Raw genomic sequence first — 22467 nt, forward strand, 5'->3', positions numbered from 1 at the left:
GTCTCCTGTGTCCTCCTTGCTGGAGATCCAGGAAATGACCACCACTGCTGACCCCAGGTCATAGGCCTTTCACTGGAGAAGCCGTCCAGAAGGCCTCACGAGCAAGGGCAGCGAGAGAGTGCAGGAACTTGGCAAGGTCTGGAGATTTGGCAGGACTGCAGGGAGCCTGTGCCTGCAGTGTGAGATCGTGCTTTGAGGAAGCACGGTCAAGGCTGAACGGTGGGCAGCCAGGAAGGTGAGACTCTCTTGGAGTAGACATGTGGGCAGCCGTGTGAGGCCAGGTGTGACACCTTAGTATGGGGCATTCTCAGAGCACCATTGGGCAGCTTGCCAAAGTCTTTGCAAGGTTAACTGCATTTGCCAGGGAGGAAAAGGAAGCATCGGTGGTGACCCCGCTGTCCCTGAAGGCCATCAGAGTCTGTGAGCGTTTTCTGGGTGCTTTGTGGAGCTCCTCCAGCGTTGGGCCTCTCATCAGGACAAAAGGAGAGGGAGGGATCAAGAAGGGCCAAAGGGCAGATGGTAGGGCTGATGGAATATTCTGAAAGGGAGAGGATGCTGGGTCAGGAAGTCTACCACTTCAACCACTGTGAAGGAAGGCAAGGTTTGGAGAGGAAGAACTTGCCCTAACTTCTCAGAGCGGGTTTCAAATAGGGAACAAACAGGTGAGAAGTAGCCTCTGTGGGGAGGGATGAGGCCATGAGAGTCCTGGAAAATGGGACATTACCTCTTGGGTCCCAGTGAATGGAGGGAGCTAAGTGGCTGCTCTGTCCCTCCCTGTCTTTGCATTTTTGGTCCTGGGCACAGTTACTCCAGGCTGACACTTGTGCCAGCATCTAACTTTCGGGAAACAACGCTGTCCCTTCCCTCAGGACGAATCCTCGTTTTCTTTGTTTTCTGCCCACTGGTGCTGTTTCAGAGTTGGTAAAATTCCATTTGGCTGCTTGGGAGCTAGTTGTGCTGGGGGAAGGCAAACTCAATGAAAACAACATGTTTTTTCCCCGGTTAATGCATTTTTCAGATACTCCTTTTTCTCTTCTTAAAAACAGAACAGCTCCTCTGCATAAATTCCCGATTCGTCATTCTCTCCAGCTCTGCAGGCCGCAAGGGTGAGGACGAGGGGCAGGGGCTGGAAAGTGGAGGGAGAAGCTGGCAGTGTTGGGGGCGTCAGGGCCATCAAGCAGAGGGCTGCTGCCCTCCCTGAGAGGGGTGGGTGGGGTCACGGGGGGCCGGGACAACCCTTGCCACCTGCCTCTCTACTGCGGCCACCAGTGTTTGGGCAAGAGAAGAGCCTCAGAAGCAGGGCAGCTAAATTATAAGGCAGGGGGCAAAGTACGGCCCACGAGCTAAGAATGGTTTTTTCATTTTTAGAGGGTTGTTTTAAGAGAAAAAAAAGAACGTGCGATGGAGATCACATGCGTCTTGCAAAGCCTAAATTATTATCTGGACCTTTCTAGGAAAAGTTGGCCGACCCTCAAGGTGAGTTCTGGAGGTTGCCAGCAGCTGGGGGGACGTGAGACTGCCCCTGGGGCACAGAGCAGGGACACAGGATGCTGTTGCATGCACGGTGCCGGACCAATCCCGGTTAGCTGAGAAGGCAGGAGGCAGGGAAGAGATGGCACCCAGGTTCCCGGCAGGCCTCTGGCCCAGTCTGATGGCTGCTAGAACAGGATGTAGGGTGATGGCTATGCCAAGGCAGTCTGGGGTGAGGAGGCACAGGGGGCCGCAGGGGCTGCGCCGGCACTCAGTCCTGTTCAAGCCACACAGAACCAATTCCTCCAGCTCTCGGAGATCATGCCAGGACCACGGCCTCTGTCCCAAAACAAACCACCAGCTGGAAGACAGGAGGCTCTTCTGGGCATCTTGTCTGGTGCAGGCATCCAGTTAGATTCCTGAAGGTCTTCGAGTGGGATAGAGCCTTACAGAATATGGTGCCCTGATTTGCCAAGGAGAGTCGCAGGCAGCATGTCTGGCTGGCTGGGGCCATGGGCCACTTGCATGGCTACGGGAAGCTGGCACTGTGGGGCCTCTTCAAGTAGGGTGCCCCTCCCAGGGCAGCACTCCCATCTGCCCGGGAAGCCCCGGCTGAGGTGTCAGGGAGAGACAGGATGCTCCGAGGACGTGCTTGCCTTCAGGATCCCTATATCTTGCCAATGCTTCCCTGTCCTCCTCCCTTTCTCCTCTCCCAGGCTTAGTGTGCTGTTCTGCTCCGTGACAAGTGCTCCCAGGGAAGACCTGGGCGATGGGAATAATCCCCAAGGCCTGGAAGGAAGCTCTCGTTAGGGTGGAGGAGGGGTGATGTCCGGGATGGTAGACCAGACCTGTCTTAGGCTCTGAGAGTCGGGACAAATGTCCGGAGGGATGCTGGGGAGGGGGCTTCCTGGGTGAGTCCCCTCCAGGGAGAGTAAGGGTGGGCGGATGGCTGGAGAGAATGGTTAGACACTGCTGGTGTGTTGTTACTTCTTAGGCCTGTATACTTGAAAGAAGGCTCCGATTTAGAAACAACCTTTTCTAAAGCTTTGGGGCAACATCTCAAGTTTGTCCTCAGGGGATGGGTCATTACTGGAGGAAGGAGACTTGGGAAGCCAGGGCAGGGGCTGGAGGACAGGTGGCTACAGAAGGTCAGAGAGATGGGGGAGGGCTGGTGGCAGGGACGGGGACAGAGGAAGTGAGAGGGAGGGAGGGGTATGGGCCTGGAAGGCTAGCAGAGTCGGGTTATGGGTTACACGGGGAAGAAGTAAATTGCAGGGGAGGAGGTGGGGCTGGAGATGAGTAAAAGGGACGGGTTTGGGAGCTGAGCGGGGCGGACAGAGGTCACAGGAGCAGAAGGAAGACTGGCAGGAAGGCCAAGAGCAGCCTGGGACTAGCCGGGAAGAAGAGATGTATCTCAGGGCATTGTCTAGTGTCTCCGACTAACTTTTAGGGGGAACTTCCCGGAGCCCTAGAGCACCCAAGGGGGCAGGGGTCCTCATAGGGAGGTGGCTCAGAATCCTTCCATGGTGGTCTTCAGGAATGAACCACAAGACACCGAGGAGGGGGCTGCCAAGTCTGCTTGGCACCCTGCCAAGGGGATGGAGGGCCAGGAGGCACACATGACCAGCTGCTCCCGAGGAGATCTGGGGGGCAGGAGGCTGGGTCGGGGAGGTGGGGCCGGCCCGCTCAAGGGGAGGACTTACAGGAAGGATTTCATGTCCAAGCCTCGGTTTCGAATCTGCCCCACCACGTGGTCCCAGCTGCCCGGGTTGGAGCGGCTGCGGCCCCCCGCCGCCCGGTACTTGGAGCCGGCCGAGGTGCCCTGCCGAGCCTGGCTCCGGCCATAGGCCCGGGGGTTGGGGCCTGGCGCTGAGGCCATGTGGGCCTGCAGCTGGCCCAGGCTCTGGCTGGTGGTGGGCTGGCTGGGCTGCCGGCCCCGCTGGTGCTGGCTCAGCGGCTGCTGCAGGCTCTGCTGCCGCATCAGGGTGCGGGGTCGCTGGCATTTCGGCTCTCCCGTGGAGCTGGGGATAGACTCAAGGGTAGTGGCCGTGGACAGGGTGGAGTCCTCGAAACTTGGGGCAGGTGGAGGAGAGGAGAGAAAGGAGAAGCAGGTGAAGGGATCACAGTGGAGGAGAAAGAAGCCGAGGGCCAGGACTAGGAGGCCCCAGTGCAGGGTGCGCGCTGCTGGACCTCTCCAGGCCTCCATCGGAGCTGTCGCCGCTGCTGTCGCTGCCACCGCCTCGCCCAGGTGGCTGCAAAGCCCTCGCACCCACCCTGAGGCCTCAGGTCGGCCCCGCCCACCCACCTTCTGGCCCTGGCTCAGCTAGTGCCTGAAAATCTCCTGGCTGGGCCGACCTCCCTGCTGGTCTGAGTGGGCTGCAAGTGCTGCTGAGGCTGCGTGGTGAAGGCAGGTCCCCAGGGCCCTGCGGCTGCCTGTCATGTTGGAGTGGGAGGGGTGGAGGGAGCTGCTGTGGCCCTCCCGCTGTCCCGCTTGGGGACACCAGGAAAGGCTGCCTCTGTGTTTTAAGTACTGCCATCCTTCGGAGACAAGAAGAATCCAGGTCAGTGCAGAGCTGGCCTAGTAATCCTGGGGAGGCCGGGGAAGCCATCAGTTCCTATACTTTGTCCACAGAGGCGAGGAAGCAGCAGACCTGCGCCCCGTGGCCAGCCTTAGGATTCAGGCTCTGGCGTGGATCTTTCCAGGGCTCTTTGTTTCCTAGGTCCAGCATCCTTTCCTGGGACCTTGGGAGTATCTCCCAGTTAGAGGACTGGACCAAGGAAAGGGCGCAGGCAAGGTGGGAGCCCAGTGCCCAGTCCCCCGACACTTTGCCACAGTTTGAACGGAGAAGCGGGTGACTATCTTTGATGCATTTGCCAGGGGGTGCTCTCCCACAGGCCCTTCAGTGTCTGTGAAATGCACTGGGAAGTGGGGCAAGGACACAGAGGAACTAAGACATGGCTGGTCAGATGCAGTATAGCCTCAGAGAGACCTGGGTTCAAACCCTACCTCTGCCACTGACTGAATATGGGACTTTGGAAAAGTTACTCCACATCTCTGGGCCTCAGTTTCTTCATCTACCAAATGTGAGTAATAAAATCATCTCCAAGCTTCCTCTGTCACAGAGTTGCCATGAGGACTTGATGAGGTTGTACTGTATTGAAGATTCTGTACTACTAAAATCTCACCATGCCAGCAGTTGGAGTCGGAAGTCCCTGGCCTCCCCTGGGGAGCGTGTCTGCTTCATGCACGGGCTGGAGATTTCACCATATCCCATAAGCAGGGCCAGAGCCAGGCTGCCCCCAGACTGGGCTGAATGAACGGCTTTGGGTGAATCATTTCTCATTCTGGAGCCTCAGGGGTTCCAACCTCCTCCTCCTCCTGTCTCTTCCCTCCACCTCTCAATCCAATGGTCTAGGGCAGGGGTTAGCAAGCCATGGTCTGTGGACCATATTTGGCCTGCTGCTTGTCTCTGCAAAATAAAGTTTTATTGGAACCAAGCCATTGGCATGAGTTTACATACTGTCTCTGGCTGCTTTCATTCCACAATGGCAGGGTTGAGTTGTCGTGCAAGACGTTATGGCTTATAAAGCCTAAGTATTTCCCAAGTGGCCTTTTACCGAGTAAGTTTGCTGGCCTCTGGTCTAGGGCCATGGGGCAGCCGAGTATCCCCTGGGCTGCCCAAGGGAGAAGGCCCCAGGGCCCTTGGGAGCCACTTTCACCACAGCAACCAGCCCTCAGCTTTGCTCACCCTCTGAGCCTACCCTGGGAACCAAAAGACAACAGTTAGGCTACCCCTGTGGGCTGAGAGAAAGAAAGAGAGAGAGCGAAAGACGGAGAGAAAGAGTATAGTAAAGAGAGAGAAACAGAGAGAAGAAAGCAAAACGTGGCTTTAGCTGGGGTCTTGGAGGGGCGGCAGCCTTGCCTGACTCAGGCCTGAAATTGGGGCTACCTCCAGGAGCAGGCCCAGGCCTGGCTGGCCAGGTAGGCCCACAGCTCCCTGGGGGCAGGTCGAGGCAGAGGGAGGGTGGCACGTTGATGGCCACCTCCTCCACCTCCTTGCTGACCTCATTTTGGTTTCCTATCGCATCCAAAATTAGTCCAATTTACAACCTCTCAGTCACAGGAAACTCAAATTGGTTCCTCCAGGCCTGGAACCAGCGGATGGCATGGAGGCCTAGCTGGCCTGGAAACTGGCCGGGGCAGGCTGGGAGGGTGGGGCACTGGGCCGGGCTCTTTGTAGGGTGTGTGGCTTCCCTGTGGAACCCTCCTGAGGCCAGATGTCGGGAGAAATTGGCTTGCATGCACTCAAGCCAACTAGCAAATGAGATCTCAGCAGGGTGGTCTTCAGTGGTCCCAGTGGCAGAAACCACAGGTCTTCCGAAAAGAACGAGGAGGGCCCTCAGTTGAGGCAACAGGATGGCCCAACAGATAGGAAGGGGTCAGGGGTGTTGGCCTTTTTAAGTGGGAGGCTGCTCTATTAGCTGGCAATGAGGTAGTTCTAACTTCTGAAAACGGAATTTCTACCCCCAGGGGTGAGACTGGTCACAGCTCAAGGGACTCAGGGCCTAGAAGGGCTCTGCTGAGGGGAATCGGAAGTTTCCAAAGGCCAAGATGAGAACAGAGCTGCCTCATGAGAATATACCATCTCTGGAGAACAGGGGCCGAGCCTACGTCCATCAGCCAAGAGTGGGCCTGTCTGACAAGCTCAGACAGCTATTAAGGAGGGGATGGCTCCTTCTGCCTGACGTCCAGAACACCGGATGACACCTGGCCAGAGAAGCTAGCTGGGGTCTGACAACCCAACCTCCAGGATTACACTGTCCCAACAACCAGTGGTGGGATAGCTCATTGACCAAGACTGGGACAGCCAATGGGGATGGCTGAGATGAGGATGAACCGATGCGGCAGCCTGCGGCTGCTTGTGAGTGGCTTCCACAACTGATGGCGTATGGTTCAAGCAAGACTGGGACAGCCAATGGAGTCACCCGATGGTCAAAAATGGAATGGCTCAACTTCTAGGTCTAGAGCCATCTGCTGGCCATAAGAGGGAAGGCCCTGGAGCTGACGGGTGAGTCTCAGGCTGAGAATGGGCCAGCTCCCAGGATGAGATGGAACAACCACAGGCCTGCTGCCCATGGAGAGATGACCTGGTGGCTGAGATGGGGCGGCCAATCAAAGAGGATGGGATGACCCGGGGACTGAAATGAAGTTGCCCTGGGGGCAGAAAATGAAATGACCTGGTCACTGGCAAAGGGAGGGACTGATGGGGCATCAGCCAGAGGCTGGAATGCGACACTGTATGGCTGAGTTCGTTGTGCCAGATGGCAAGGACGATGAGAGAGTCTCATGAAGGGATGGAATGAGCCAGGGGCCGAGGACGGCACCTCTGGGGGCAGCAGCGGGCATGCCAGGGGTCCCGCTGTCCACCCTGGCAGGGCAGGCCTGAGCTCACGGCTCCGGCAGCCATGGGGCGCCATCACTCACTTGGACAAGTTGAGCTTCCCTGCGGCCAGGTGGCTCTGCACCGTCCGCCAGCGGCCTCTCCCCGCCTTGCCACCGCTGCCCGGCTCGCTGGGGGCAGCCCCGCCGCTTCTCAAGGCGTCCTCTCCAGGTGGCGGCACCGGCGCCGGCTTCTCCCCCAGCCGGCCTTCCCGCTCCACCGCCAGCCCCGCCGCGGCGGCCACTTTGGCGCCTGACAGGAGGGTGCCACTGGAGGCATGCACAAGGCAGCCAGGCCAGAGGGGCACCGGGGGTGGCGGTGGGGGAGAGAGGGCGGGCCACACATGGGGGTGGGAGGGTGGAAGAGGAGGAAAAACAATAACAGATAAAAGGAAGAAAGAGACAGTGAGAGAGGAGGAGGAGAGAGACAGACGGACAAGAGACAGACAGAGAGAGAGAGAGAGACATCAGCACTGCAAATGGGTTAACGGCAGAGCCTGCAGAGAGGAGAGAGGGGGACCGGGCGGGCTGGGGGTCGGAGAACAACGCACCACGACAACGGAGGGGGGCCCCTCCCCACCGCCTGGGGCAGGGGCGGCGGGGGTTGGGGGAGGGCAGCCACCTCCACTCTATCCCACAGGACAACGAAGGGTTAACGACGGAGGAAGAGCGGGCTGTCCAGGCCAGGAGGCCCCAAGGCAGGGAGAAAGAGAAAGCCGTGTTAGTCAGAGTTCATCACCACCACCACCACCATCACCGCCACCACCGCCACGAACCACCGACCACCGACCACCGACCACCGAGCAGCCATGGCAGCACACAGCGGGAAGGAAGCAGCGACCACAACCAAGGGGGCGGGACCCAAACGGGCAACCCCATCCTGACTGCACAGAAAGTGGGGTGGGCCCCGGGACCAGCTGGGGGGGCCAGGTGTGGCTGCCGAGGGGGCTCTCCTGCAAGGCCGGCCCTGGGGGAGGGGACGGGATTGGGCAGGCAGGTGGACGGGGGGCAGGAGGGGTTGCTCGTCTCCATGGTCGGCCTGCCCATGGGGTGGATGGGTGGGGAAGTTGGGACAGGAGCGAGAGGAGAGAGGGAGTGAGGGGGGCCAGGGGCGGATCGGGGCGGGAGGAAGGAAGGAGGGTGTGCGCGGATACTCGGTACATATGATCAAACCAGGTAAAGTCACTCACTTGAGGGACAGTCGTGGGTCGCCATAAGGGGCGTAGGGTGAAATGTTTAGAATAAACTCCTTGGGAGGGTAGGAGCTCCATTTCTGCTGCACTGTGCTCTCATTGTTATTCCAAAAGTCTCTGTCTAGATCACTGGAGGGGCAGAGAGAGAGGGGAGAAAACAGGGAGATACAAGAAGAAACAAGAACTGCAAGTCCTGCGGGGGCAGAAGGGACCAGGACCCAGGGGCCGGGCACAGAGGGCGGGGCTTCGAGGGTCAGCTCCTGCGGGAGGAAGAAAGGCAGGCGGGCACTGCAGTCTGTGCCTGGCACACGCACACACGCACCTGTGCAAGCACACCCACGCGCACACGCACGCACTCGAGGGCCAGGAAGCCACACAGAAAGGAGGCAAGCGGCAGGCAGCGGACCGGAGCCTCGCACCTGGAAAGCTGGTGGGAGAGAGAAAATGATGAGGTGGGGGACAGAGGGGAGAGGGGTTGGGGACCAGGCCTGAGGTGAGCAGAGGGAGTGGGAGAAGGAGAGTGCTTGTTTCTGGCTGAGGGGGCTGAAAGGCAGATCAGGCCCAGCTGCCAACTCGCTGGGCCCTACCTCTCCTGGCCTCAGTTTCCCTGCCTGTCAAAGGAGAAGATGGGCTGTAACTGCTATACCATCAGCTCTCTCACTGCAGAGTAGAAGCTCTAGTACTAAAACTCCTGATTCTCTCCTCTTCCACCTTCTCTTCACTGGGGTCCTCCTGGACAGGCCCAGCTCTGTGTCCATCTTTCTCCTCCCGTTGGCCTGAGGGGCTCCCTGGCTTCCTCTGCTCTCTCTTCTACTCCATGAGACTGAGCTGCAGCCTTAACCTGAGACTGGGGGATGTCAGCTGAGCTGGAGATTCTATTCTTTGCAAATGTGGCAGCTGGGTCACCCTACCTCCCTGAAAGGGGAGCATTCCCAGACCTCTGACCTTGCTGAGGATGTCACCAAGGCAACCAGTGGGCCCTTCAGTCCTTTGTTCCGGGGAGTGTGTAACGGGAACCTGTGCTTCTCTAGGTGTGTCTCTGGCCTGCCTGATGGGGCAGCCCCTCCCTGTGCCCCTGTCCCTTTCCAAGGTGGAGCTGCTGGGTCTGGAAGGGACCCTCACTCTGGACTTTCCACCTTCTCCTGAGAACATGGGGACTTGCAGGTGGGGTGGGTGGTAGAAGCCTTGGCTGGTGGAGGGCATGACCTGGAAACCCTGGGAGCCAAGGACAAGGGGCACCACCAGCTCATCGGGCTACTGGGACCCCAAGGAGCAGCTCTGGGAGTCCAGGGGGAACAGAGACAGTGACAATTCTTCAAGGCAGCCATGCCTGAGGCACAGGAATCCTGTAGGGAAGAGGCCCCTGTGGAGCACCGGGGTGGGCACGGAGAGGGCTGAGGCTGTGCCGCTCCCCAAAGCCAAGGTGGGGTAGTATGGGCAAGGGTGCCATGCCCCACCCCCCAGAATCAAGCAGACATGTTCTTGGGAGACCTGCATTTTCCTCCATTTAGAATTTGACCTTGACCTGGGTTCTCAACCTCAAGACTCAGGCACAAAAAAGAGAAAGATGGAGAGAGGCTGAGCTACCACCACAGGCTCAGATGAGACAGTGGTGTTGGGTATCTCTGGTGTAGACAGATCTCTGTCCAGAGTACACCTCCGAAATGTCTCACAGGGGACGCCGTGCACAGAGCTCAAAGCCAAAGCGTAGAGCCTGCTCACAGGGGCAGTAACTGGTGGGTGTGGAGGAGGCAGGATAGGCCCCAGAGGAACCTATTCCCATGACAAAAAATCCCCTTCCCACGACAGATGTCCCTTCCCGGCAGAGCCTCATACAGGGTATGGATGGGGCCTCCCTGTGTCAGGGAGATGGAGCAGGTAGGAGCCTCCCTTTCCTGCTCCCTCCAGAGCTCCAGAATCTAGGGCCATCCAACCCTTGGTCCCAGAGAAAAAGCCACCCAGAGTCACCACTGCCAGCCTTGTTTCCCACCCTGTGTTCTGAGGAGCTCCAGGGTCCCTCAAGTTTTTCCACTGCAGTACTGGAAAAAACAATCTTTGATTAAAGAAATTTGGGAAACACTGACTCTTTCAACGAAGGACTTCTCAGAGCTTTTAATGTGCCCATGAATATCAGTATCACCAAGAGGGAGACAGAATATGCAGTGTTCCCCAAACGTATTTGGCCGTGGGACCCTTGACCTGTGGAATAGCCATGACTCATCTATGGGGCACAAGGACTCTGAGGAACACAGTTTGGAAAGCACTGCTAAAGAACACAGTTTCACAGAATCCTTGACAAGGCAATCCTTTGTGGGGTGTCCTAAGTCCATGGAGGGCTGTGCAGGAAGGTGGCTCTGCCTCCTGTGACTCCACTGACTTGGGCCCTTTCTGTTCTCTTTTGGAAGGAAGCAAACGCCTAGGTGCATGTAGACACACGTGGTGGCTTCCTTCTCTCGTGGCAGATGGTCTGACCACTGAGCATTGTCAGGGGCAGGCTAGGACTGTAAGTGTGGGGGCTGCAGGGCCACAGAGGCAGGCTGGATGGCCACTGCTGCCTCACTTTGTCTTAGAGAGCCCTATGGGCACTGGTCCCAGCCTGGCACAGCCTGCTGCCCACCCTTCCCCCATTGGGAATCCTGTCTCCTCTCATGGGCCCTTTCCAGGACTCTGGCCCTGCCACATGTATCCCTAACCAGGAAGGTTATGATCGCCTGGCAGAGACAGGCCCCCAGCCCGGGCCCACGGATGTAAACGGCCTGGCCTGGAGGAGGCACAGGTGCTGGGCTGGCTGCGCTCTCCCACGTGATCTCTTGCCTTCAGAAAGCCTGGCCTGCACTCCGTAAGAGCCCCTGAGCCCTGCCAGCACTTGGCTTTGAAGACTGGAGCCTGCATAACCAACCCAGCTTCAAAGGCTCCCGCAGCCTCCTCCTGAGCCTCCTGCCTGCCCCAAGCCTCCGCCTGGCCACCCCTCCACCTGCCCCACCCCAGACACATGCACGCAGCTTCTGCCAAGTCCCCAGACAGGATCAGTGCAAGAGATGAACAAAATGGGACAGAGGAGGGGCTGGGAGGGAGCCCTCGGGATCAGGGTGGAGGGTTGGGGAGGAGTGGAAAAGAAAAGGTAGAGAAATAGGGAAGGGAAGGGGAAAGATGGACAGGGGAAGGCAGGGGAGACCAGCAGTGGGCAGAGGCCAGAGGGCAGGGGGAGGGTGGCTGGGCCTTGAGAGGGAGGAAGAGTGGGGGCAGGGAGAGCTGGGGGTGCCCAGCTTCCAGGCAGAGCCCCTTAGCTGGGAGGCTTGGCCCAGGCCAGGCTGAGGTGTGGGGCCGCCACCCCCACTTTGACCTCTGGGCTTACTGGGGAGGAAGGGGCTGGGGCCAGTAGGCACAGAGGCCTCCCCACCAGCGAAAGCCTCCACTGCTTGGGTGGCCTGAGTCCCCAGCCAGGTGGGTGGGGGGCTTCTCTCGGTGTCTCCCAGTGACCTCAGCAGAGGGCTGGCCAAGGTGGTCTGCAGGGGGAGGGCAGACCACTTGAAGAGGGCTCTCCAGCACAACGAGGAGACCTGGGTGAGGCAGAGGCAGCCAGACAAGCAGCAGCCAGTGGGGATGATGGGGAGGGAGAGGCCGCTCCCTAAGTGGCCCAGCACAGGGGCCAGCTGGGGTCCACAAGGTGTGTCTGCCTCCCCACTGCCAGATCATCCTTGAACACTGGCAGGATCTGAGAAAAGAATCTAGGGCCCACGAGGGAGGGGCTCCCGAGCCCAGCAGCAGGGGCCCCATGGGAGGGGCCTGGAGGTCCAGGGAAGCCTGCAGGGGATCGGGACAGTGTGTGTGATAGGAGGGTCAGATGAGAAAGCGGCAACCAGGGTTGAGGTGGGCGCAAACAGGGCTGGGGGTGAGAGCAGCGGGAACGGGGGCTGGGGATTCTGGAGCACTTTGAGGGGCTCGGGCACAGGCCGAAAAGACGGGGCCCCTTAGTTGTTGGGAGCATGTGGAGAGTGTAGAGAGCATGGCACTGGGGCATGGGGAACTGAGAGTGTGTGTAGTCAGATCTGTGGGGCTGGGGGAGAGAAGGGGCTCCTCCCACCTGGGTTGCTTGTGTGGCCCCTTCCCAAACTGGCAGCCTGGCACCTACTTGATAGCCTTCTTCTCACTGCGCCCACGCCCTGAGTCTGGCGTGCCCACCGTCTCCAAGGAATTCTTGTAGCGTTTGCCCTGTGAAGATAGGACTGGGGTCACTTCTGGGGAACAGGACTATATCCTCCCCACCTCTATAGAACAGGGACTTGGAGGGAAAGGAGACACACTGGAGTCTGGGTGTGGCGACAAGGCCAGGAGCAGTGTGTGAGGCTGTCACTGCAGTGGGGACCAATCAATCCCCTGGAGGCCTGCTCCCACCGGGCTCTAGGACCTGCCCCGCCCGCCTCGACCTGAACTTCATCCCTGACTCCCAGGGATCAGCCCCTCCTGTCTGCCTATCTCCTGGGGCTCTGGCCTGGCTCCCAGAAACACAGTTCCCTCTGCCACGGACAGACGGCTCTCAGGCGCCTGGCCACGTCACACTGTCCACGTCACCACCCCCAGATGGTGGGGGTGGCATCCTGCAGGGCAAGGATGGCAGTAGCCAGTGATGTGAGCAGTGGGGGTGGGGAGAAGGCCATGTCCTCAGTCCTGCTCAGGGCTGTGTCCACCACTGTCTGGGGGCTCCCTGGGGGGTCCTCATGCCCTGGGGCTGTAAGGCAGGAGCCAGTTTGTTTCAGGAAGGTAGCCTTAGGAAGAGAGACTGCCCACTGACTCAGAGGCAGTTGTGGGGAGGCAGCCTGGGCCTCTGTCCCCCAGAGTCCCTCACACTAGCAAGGGGAAGGAGCGGGCAGGGCAGCCAGTAGGCACCCCAGATCCTCCAGCTAAAGGAAGGGCTGTGGCCGCAGCGACACTGGGCCTGCTGCCGGGAAGGTGAGCACCATTCACCTTCTCGGTTTGGGTTTCTAAATTTAGCTCATGCAGAGCCTAGCCCCATTAACATTCCTGGCTGCCACCAAGCATCCTCACGCGCACCCATGGGCCACAGACCTGGGCCAGGTCCAGGGCTGATACGGGCAGTGGGGGGACAGGGGCTGTATGGGGGTTGGGGCTGCCCCTCTCAGCACATTCTCCCACTGGGCACTGGCCTGCTCCTCCCTGGCTGCACACACACACACATGCACACACACACACAGGCACACACACATCCACACACACACGCACACACACGTGTGAACACAAATGCTTCCCAACACCCTGTCATGTGCACCAGCACCACAGCCACAACAGCTGACTATTCCATCCTCTCTATAGCAAAGTAAGAGCTGTCTCGGCCATGCTCCCTGTCACAGCCATGCTCTGGATGCTCCTGCCAGGGGCTGCCCCTTCCGAGGCACGGGAGCCGCCTATCTAGGGAGACTGGCGGCAAAGCTCCCTCATCCCACCAGCAGTGCCATACACCTCAGGGTTGCCTGGGGCAACGTGTTCCCTCTGCCACCCTAGCCAAGTCCCTTCCCTTCTCTGGCCTCTTTCCTTCTTTCTGAAATGGCGTGGCCTCACCAGATGATCCCCTGGAAGGAAGACTCCTCAGCCCTCCAGGCTCTCATCACAGATATGAGTATTTCTGTTTACTTACTTCAGCTCCTCTCTCCGGGCACATGCTCCCACAGAGGCAAGGCTGTGGGTTGCTGGTACTTAGCGTGGAACCTGGTACTGGGCAGTTCTCGGAAATCATCACCTGGACGTGCCCCTTCTATGGCCTTGCCCTCCCTGGAGTCTAGGCCCCCAGCAGCTGCCTCTAAGTTAGAACTTTAAGAGTTGAAATATAGAGATGCTGGACTCCCTGGGTTCACAAAAGCTGCTGCTCTCAGTTCCACCTCTGATCCCTCCCATCACTACCCAGAGGTCCAAATTTCAAACAATTCCCAGTTCTAGCTGGGAAGCTCTGATGGGGCAGTGCCACAGTGACCTCAGGCCTCCTCTGGCAGGACCCCCAGGCAGGAGCCCTGCCCCACTATTCTCCAGCACACAGGCAGTGTGGGGCAGGAGGGGGCTGCTGAGGGCAGCCTTCTCCTCACCCTTCTCCTCCTTCTTTCTGGTCTTGGCAGGAAAGCTTCCCCCAGCCAGCACCCTCTCCTCAGGCTGGTCTGCTGCCCCTTCCCTGAGGCCAGGTAGGGCAGGGTCAGCCATATCCGTGACCTCCCCCTCCACCAGACGTTCTGGAAGCCTCTGTCTGTCCCTCTTCCTTCCCCAGCTCCAAGAACCTTCCCCTCTGCCTTCGACTACTGCTCTGCAGCAGGAGCTGAGGTGCTATGGAGGACAGGAACCAGGCCAGGACTTGATTTGGAGGGCAGGGGGACAACTCAAGTTACCAGGAAACCCAGGCAGGGTCCAGGTGACATTAGGCAGCTCCAAAGGAGCCCAACACCACCAGCCCACTTCTCAGGAAGGGGTGGCCAGGCTGATCCGGAAAAAGCCAGCTGGAGATTAAGGAAGTTATTAATGTTTGGAAATGGGATCTGGGCTGTCAGGGAATCACGTCATTGCTGCTGAGGGGACAGGCAGGCAAGGAGAGCCCAACAACTGTGTGCTGGGAGAAGGGACAGCGTTTTAAAGTCCCTTCCATGGAACAAGGAGACAGCCTGAGACAGCCTGAGCAACGAGCTCCCTGGCTTCTGGAACCCCTGAGGCAGAGGAAAGAGGGTGGCAGGACTAGGGGTGCTGGAGAGAGTAACATTCTATCTAGAGCAAGTCAAGAGGGACAGCCTGTGGTCTGGATCCTGAGAGCGTTCCTGGCACGGGATCTCGGGGAGGAGCTGGGCCCAGGGAAGAGGCTGCCTCTGCATCTCTCAGCTCCAAGGTCCTTTCTGTGCTGACAGCCCCCCGTCTGCTGCAAAAGCTGTCATCTTTGAACTCCTGTCCCCAGGCCCTGCCCCTGACTGGATGGAGGTGCATGGGGGTGGAGTAGAAGCCAGTTTCAGTTGAACTCTGGTCCTGCAAGGGCACCTCTCACCACAGACACACACACACACACACACACACACACACACACACACACACGCTGCAGCACATTTGCAGGGGAGGCCAGGATGGTGGGAGAGACCCCAGCATTGGCTCACACAGGGATCTGATCAGTTGATGAACATCCCACCGCTGAGGGGTGAACAGATACACAGGCACAGACACAGACACAGACACAGACACAGACACACACACACACACACACACACACACACACACTGCACCAATACCCTCAAAGTCAACACGTTCAGCACAGACACCACACGGAACACACACACAAGGTCACCAGCAGCGCCTACTCATGCAGCCTTCTTCCCTGGCCTTCAAATCCAGACAGACAGCAAGACAGCCTAAGGGGCCCTGCAACAAGATGCTCAGGGCTGCAGCTACGCACAGCCACACCCCCAGCCTCCGAGGACACTCACACACAAGGCACATGGCCCAGCCCCCTCCACCACCTTCCCTGAAACTCTGAGACAGACGCAGACACAGGGGACCCAGGAACAAAGCAGGGCAGCCAGCCCAGTTCCACACACCTGCGGGCAGAGGGGGACCAGGTTACACACACACTGGCACACCCGCACACACACTTGCACAGGGAGCAGAGCTGGCCTCCTCTATGGCTCCTCCCCAGGGGTCGCAGCTGCGTGAAGTTCAACACCCGGGATGGAGTCGCATGCTCCCAAGTCCTGAGTTTGCCTTTCTTGAAGGAGGCACACTGGGTTCTGAGATTCTCCGGCCTTTCCTGCAGGTCTCTCACAAGACCCCAAAACCCTTTCCCAGGGGTATCTGCCCCTTTTCTTCCTCCAGAGGAGTGGGGCATGAAGCCTCCACCTACCCAGTGCCCACAGCCACAGCACTCCCCTCTTGTCCTTAAGGACACCCTGTGGCTGCGCAGCTAGAGAATGGGGTTCTCAGAGGTGGCGCCCTGCCCCCACTCCCACCATTCTTGGCCCGGGGAGATGGGGGTGCTTGCTAGTCACCCTCCTTCACCCGACCTCGATGAAGGGGTCACAGCTCGGACACCCCTGGGCCCACCATCTCCCCCCCGCCCCCTGCTGCCCCCAAAGTCCCATTGCACTTCTGGGCTGGGCGGCAGGAATGGGGACGGGAGTGGGGGTCTAGCCGGGAGTGGCAGTCTAGCGTGAGCAGCCAGCAGCCAGGGAAGCTGCGGGCTGCGGGGGCTGCAGCCCGGGCGGCTCAGCCCCGCTTTTCCTACCGGCGCCCTCGGGGGATGAATGTCCCTCCTGACGGTCTCGTTACTTATTGATGGCCTAATCCTGCTCGTTAATTCCCCAGCCCTCGTTAAAAATGAAAAGGAGCCGTTTGTGCTTGTACAAACCCGAGAGCCAGGATGGATGTGCGGGGGTGGGGCGGGCGGCGCCTCCGCATTGGACACCGGCTCGGCCACGCCCATGGGGGGGAGCAGGGCGGAGGGGAGGGGGCGCGGCGCTGAGGGTGGGGGCTCTATTCTGTCTGCAAGCGTGTGCCTGCGGTTCTTTATGCGGGATGCATGGCGTGTGTGTGTGCGTGCGTGTGCGTGTCTGTGTGTGTATAGCTGCTGGCGTGCGAATGCCTGTGAGTCCTAAGTCTGTCCCCGAATGTGTCCCTAGATGCGTGGCTTTGGGTGTACACACAGAAGTATAGAGCCGAGACCCGGGCAAACGCAAGGTGTGCGTGCATGCATGTGCACATTGTCTGAATTTCTATGGAAGTGTCCCTGACAATGTACACAGGTGAGTCACCTGTGTGTAGCCTTGGGAAAATTCCTGAACCTGTAATTGTCCGGGCAGGATGCAGGGCCAGGCACCGCCCTCCAGGGGCCCTCAGGAGCCTCACCAGTTTGCGCTGACACCAGTGGCAGAGGCCGCAGAGGACAACAGTGACGCTAAGGCTGACGGTGATGATGGCAGAGACCAGCAGGACGTCTCGCGAGGGCGCCCCTGGGGAGGACAGGTACAGGTCAGACCCTCCTTGGCCATGGCCTGCCACCCTCCCTCAGTCCAGAGCCCTCCAGAACAACCACCCTACCCTTCCATCTGGCCCCTTCACTGGGACCTCTAAACCCAGGTTCTACTCCCAGTTCTGCCTTGCTGGATGAACTTGGGTAGTTTTTCTGTGTGCCTCAGTTTCCTCATCTGTAAAATGGGAAACTGTGCCATTTGGCATCTTTCTCTCTTTCTCCCTGCATGGACCCTATGTGAGTCCATGGGATCTGTGCCACTTTCCAAACTTGAGACCCTCAAAGGGAGAGGCCAAATGTGCCTCTCTGGCTAATCCTCAGCTCAGCCAGACTTCACCTGTCCATCAAATACGTCCACAGGCCACTGCTCCTGTTCAGCCTTCCCACACAGCACTCTTCCACCTGCTGTCCCCATGACACACACACTCTGAGCTGCGACTCCAGTGAAATTTGTCCAAAGGGTCCTTGCCAGCTCTGCCAGCCCCTTTGAGGACATCTGCCTCATGGGCACTAGCAGATGGTCTTGTTTCCCAAGACAACAGCTATTTGCGTAGTCAAAGGAATCTCTGGAACCCTCTGGCCAGCTGTTGCCCCCTTTAGCCCAGCTTTCCTCAGTCTAGAAGCCTACCCACTGGGCTTATCCCTTATCCCCCGAGCTCACCCCCACACACACACCATGGCTGCCACCCATCTGTAATTCCTAAATGCTCCCATCCCAAGTGCCACCGGGCCACACACTTCAGGAGTGGAAACCTTGACACCCTCGCCAAAGATGAGACCTGTCCTGGGAGGAAAACCTCAGGCCTCTGTCTGAATCCCACACCATCCCAGGCTGTGTGGCTTTGACCAGTCACAGAAGCACTGTTTCTTCCTCTGTAAATGCGGAGCAGACCCTCTCCCCTGCCCTCCTCACGGGTGGTTGTAAACATTAGCTCCAACCAAATGTAAGGAAGGCAAAAACTTTGATTAAAAATTCTCATGTGGGGAAGTGAGTGGAGAGACCTGCATAGATCACACATGCGCAATGAATCTGTTGTGTGCACTGGGATGCATCCTAAAGCCAAGGAGATGCTGTTTATTTACAGAGGAGCCAGTGTGGGCTTTTTGGTGCCAGTGATCGTGGTAATTAAGAGTTGACGATATCTGTCTGGTCCTGGTTCCTGCGGTTTTAGCTTCTGCCTTTCTTCCTCTCCCAGTCTCTCTTGCTTGGCCATGGAGCCTGGTGGAGGAGGGCCCAGCAGTCATCCTCAGGGATGACTCTTATCAGTTCTCAGGGCTCTCTGGGCTCCCTCCCTCCTCCACTCCACCATACTAGGAAGCCCTTTCTCTACCTGCTCTACTAGAACCCTGTTTGGGCCCCACCTCTGTTTTCCTGACTTCCTAAGCCTCCTAGCTGTAGGGAAAGACCACCCTTGTGCGGCCCCCACCTGTCCACCTGCCAGGTCAATTCAGCCTCCTCCTCTAGCAAGCCTGCAGCCTCAACCCTCAGGAAGCCCCTGTACCCAGTTCACTGTCAACCTCAGGGTCCACGGCACCCATGAGCTCTGACCTGGACAACCTGGAGACACCAGGGTCCTGCCCCTCCTTCTCCTGGGCTGAGGAGCACAGCTCTACCTGGCTGGAGGGGCCACCTTTGACAAAGTTCTCAGGCCAAATGGGAGAGCTAGGACTTTTATTTCCAACCTTCTGAGGGGGAATAGGGCAGGGCACCCCACCATAGCACCACAGCTCCAGGGCCGGGCCTCCAGGGAAAGGATGGGCAAAGGTGCCTTCTGGACATGAGGTCTGTTTCCCAGCTCTCTCCATGGAACCTGCCTAACCCCGCTGGAAGGACTAGGGGTACTGTGTGGGCTGAAAGCAGGTGAGCCTACACTTTCCTTTGTTTAACTCACTTTGAAATAAAGTAAACTCCCTTCTTACACTGAGCTTTCCTCAACAACTATCTATTAAGAATATATTATGGGTGGGAACGGTGGCTCACGCCTGTAATCCCAGCACTTTGGGAGCCAGAAGCAGGCAGATCACCTGAGGTCAGGAATTCGAGGCCAACATGGTGAAACTTCATCTCTACTAAAAATACAAAAAATTAGCTGGGTGCAGTGATGTGTGCCTGTACTCCCAGCTACTTGGGAGGCTGAGGCAGGAGAATCACTTGGCTTGAACCCTGGCATGGGGTGGGTAGGGTGGAGATTTTAGTGAGCTGAGATTGCACTACAGCACTGTAGCCTGGGCAACAGAGCAAGACTATGTCTCAAAAAAATTATCTATCTATCTATGTATTTGTGAGGCTGTGTGTTTGTGGGAGGGCAGGCCCTGCCCACAAGGAACTACCACTCAAATGGGGAAGACAGGTTAGAAATAAGTTATCTCCTAGCATGCGGGTGCCCCAGAACCTTCAAACAGCAAGATACCCAGCCAGGGGGCAAAAGACTCCAAAATACCTGAGAGTACCACCTCTGCCTCTTTTTTGTTGAGACGAGGTCCTGCCCTTGTCACCCAGTCTGGACTGCAATGGCATGATCTCGGCTCACTGCAACCTCTGCCTCCTGGGTTTGAGTGATTTTCCTGACTCAGCCTCCTGAGTCACTGGGATTACAGGCACCCACCACCATGGCCGGCTCATTTTTTGTATTTTTGTGTAGAGACGAGGTTTCACCATGTTGGCCAGGCTGATCTCCAGCTCCTGACCTCAGGTGATCTACTGTGTCGGCCTCCCAAACAGCTGGGATTATGGGTGTGAGCCACTGTGCCCAGCCCCACCTCTGCCTCTTAATAGCTGTATGACTTTGGATAAGTGTCTTAACCACTCAGTGTCTCCCACAGGGGTGTGTTAGCACCTAATAGATGGGTACTATTAGTATGGTTGTTGGTATTTGTTTTATCTCAGGCATAAACAAAGGACTCTGGGAGCACAAGTGAGGACAAGATCAATCTTGCAGGACGAGGGAAGCTATCTGGGAAGGCCACTCTGAGGAGGTGGTGTTCGGTGTAGTCTGATGGAAGTGAGATGAAAGTAGGATATTCCAGGCAGAGAAAGGCATGGAGGTGGGAGAAGTGTCAGGCACATTGTTTGAGGAGTGGGACTTAGGGTATGGGAAGTGAATTCAGGGAGACCAGCCTGGAAGGAAAGGAGGGCCTGATGGGGAAGGGGCTTGTCTGTCTAGCTGAGGGGCTTGTTTGGTTCTGTAGACCATGGGAGCCATGGTAGCCTTTTGAGCAGGGGCAGGATGGGATCAGAGGGGTGTTGCACAAGCTCATGATCTGGTAGTTACAGTAGGAAGCAGCTGGAGGTCATGGCCACACTCCAAGTAGGCTCCTCTGCCCTGGTGCCCTCTCCACACTCCCCACTTCCCCATATCCCTCTTGGCCATGGGGAATTCTCCAAGAACCACCCTCCTGGAGCTCCCTCCTTTTTGTCAAACAAGATCCTTCTCAAAAAACAATCCTTAACCTCTGCTGGAGGTCAGAGTCCCTAGGGACAGAAGCCTCCGGATCCCAGAGTCTAGGAGGCACACTCTGAAAGGTCCCCAGAAATCCAACAAAACACCCATCTTAAGCAATTAGCATTCTGTGGGCACAGGAGAATGAGCCCTGGGCTTGGGGTCTAGGAGAACTAGGCTGAAACCCTAGTCCAGCTGCTAACCAGCCATTTGGCAGGCAAGGCACTCGACTCTTAGATATCAGTGCCTTCATCTGTGGAAGAGTTGACCCTAATCCTTCCCCGATCAGAGGACAAGCCAGGTATTCCAGGTGCTCCACATGATGTCATAACAACAGCAGAGATAAGCATTATGAGTTCTCTCCATTTTACAGATGGGGAAACTGAGGAACAGAGGGGTCAAATACCATGTCCAAGTTCAAAGCCAGGGTTTGAACTCAGGCAGTCTGGCTTGGATTCTATACTCTTTGCTTTGACATCATACCAACTACAGAGGTACATGGTTGGTTTTCAAAGTATACTCTTTGGAACCCCTCGGGTTGCCTGGAGTCTCTCTGGGGCTCTGGGGAGTGGAGGCTGAGCAGATAAGGCTGTGATCCCTCAAGCCCTCTTCAGCCACAGTGGCACTTGTTTCTGGGCTCATGGGCTTTTGCAGAAAATTCCATGTGAAGAAGGGGTTATGTTGCTAAGGAAAGTTGAACCCCTCTAGATAAGTGCCCCAGGATCCCTTACAGTATGGGTGGCTGTTGTCATCTTCCAGGCAGCTGGTACATCCCCCCCAGATTCCCCAGACCCTTCAGCCTCCCTCGGACAGCCCTTGAAGGCAGGGTGAAATAAACACTTGCCACTGCAAATTGCATTGATGTTGTGAATGAAAGTGACATGATGTCCTCCGCCAGCATGCCGACATCCTTAGGAGATCTTAAGGGAGGTGTCGCTATCAAGGGGTGCAAGCATATTCTCGCCTACCAGCCAGAGTGAACCATTCCCTGTGTATGGAGTCACTGTGTCTCCAGCTGGAAGGGGCCTTGAAAGTCAGGGAGTTAGGCCCCAGGGATGTACAAAGCCCTTGGGCAGCCCTGCTGGTGACAGGGAAATTCTGCAGGGAGCAGAAGGCAGAAAGCAGGTCCTCTCTAGACAGGCATAGTTAGGGAGGGCTGCTGTGCCTTGTGCAGGGCTGAATCTCTCTCCCTAGAACTTTCCCCACTGGTCCTGAGCCTGCCCTCTGGAGCTGCCAGGAATGAGCTGGCTGCCTCTACCACATGACAGACCTCCAAATCCTTGCCGACAGTTCTCATGTCCCCTTCAAGTCTTCTCCAGGCAAAGCCGCCCCAGCCCTTCCAACCCTTCCTCAGATGACACACATGGTTTCAAGTCCCCTTACCGTCAGCATATTAACATCGGGGGAAAGAAAATATAGCAGCTCTGGTCAGCCTTTTGACAGGGCTGAGTGCTACAACCTATCCTTGGGCAGAGGAGACATCCTGGGTCCCGGGGGGTAAGGCACAGCACAGACAAGGGCAGACAGGCGACATCAGGAAACCTGGGAGGCAGGGTGATCCAGGAGCTAGGCAGAGTCACACCTACTGGGTCCAATGCCGGGGAGTCCTGGGAGTGAGGTATGAACTGGGGCAGGATGCTACCCTTCTGTCCTGGCCTGTGGTAGGCATGTCAGCTGACTAGAGCTCAGGATGAAGGCTCTAACAAAGCCCTATGTGCTTTGCCAGGTCCTGTGGCCACAGCCTATGCTCGTGGCCATGCCACCCCACAAGGAGATCTCAGGGTAAGGCCTGTGTACCCCAGGATGTGGCCTGCCTCTTAAGGTGGGCAAGATGCCTATGCACAGCCTTCCTTTCTAGCATCTCAGTGCCATGAGGGCAGGGCTTGGTCTCCTGTTCACCACTGTGTTCCCAGCACCAATGGT

The 22467-nt window shown here is 57.6% G+C and overlaps 1 protein-coding gene across 11 annotated transcripts in view; it reads right to left on the bottom strand.

Annotated features, from left to right (window-relative positions):
- SYT7 (synaptotagmin 7) overlaps positions 1 to 22467 on the bottom strand; it is a 67894-nt gene that overhangs the window by 25561 nt on the left and 19866 nt on the right. For 3 of the 11 annotated variants that reach the window (XM_039470922.2, XM_074401575.1, XM_074401570.1), the window contains exons 2-6: positions 16981 to 17084; positions 12236 to 12315; positions 8101 to 8232; positions 6956 to 7180; positions 3174 to 3542 (exon numbers count right to left, since the gene is read on the bottom strand). In XM_039470922.2, coding sequence (XP_039326856.1) covers positions 3174 to 3542; positions 6956 to 7180; positions 8101 to 8232; positions 12236 to 12315; positions 16981 to 17084 — 910 coding nt within the window. The other 8 variants (XM_074401576.1, XM_074401571.1, XM_074401572.1 and 5 more) reach the window with 8 other exon arrangements.

Source organism: Saimiri boliviensis, chromosome 6 (genome assembly GCF_048565385.1).
Source record: "Saimiri boliviensis isolate mSaiBol1 chromosome 6, mSaiBol1.pri, whole genome shotgun sequence".
NCBI classification, from domain to species: Eukaryota; Metazoa; Chordata; class Mammalia; order Primates; family Cebidae; genus Saimiri; species Saimiri boliviensis.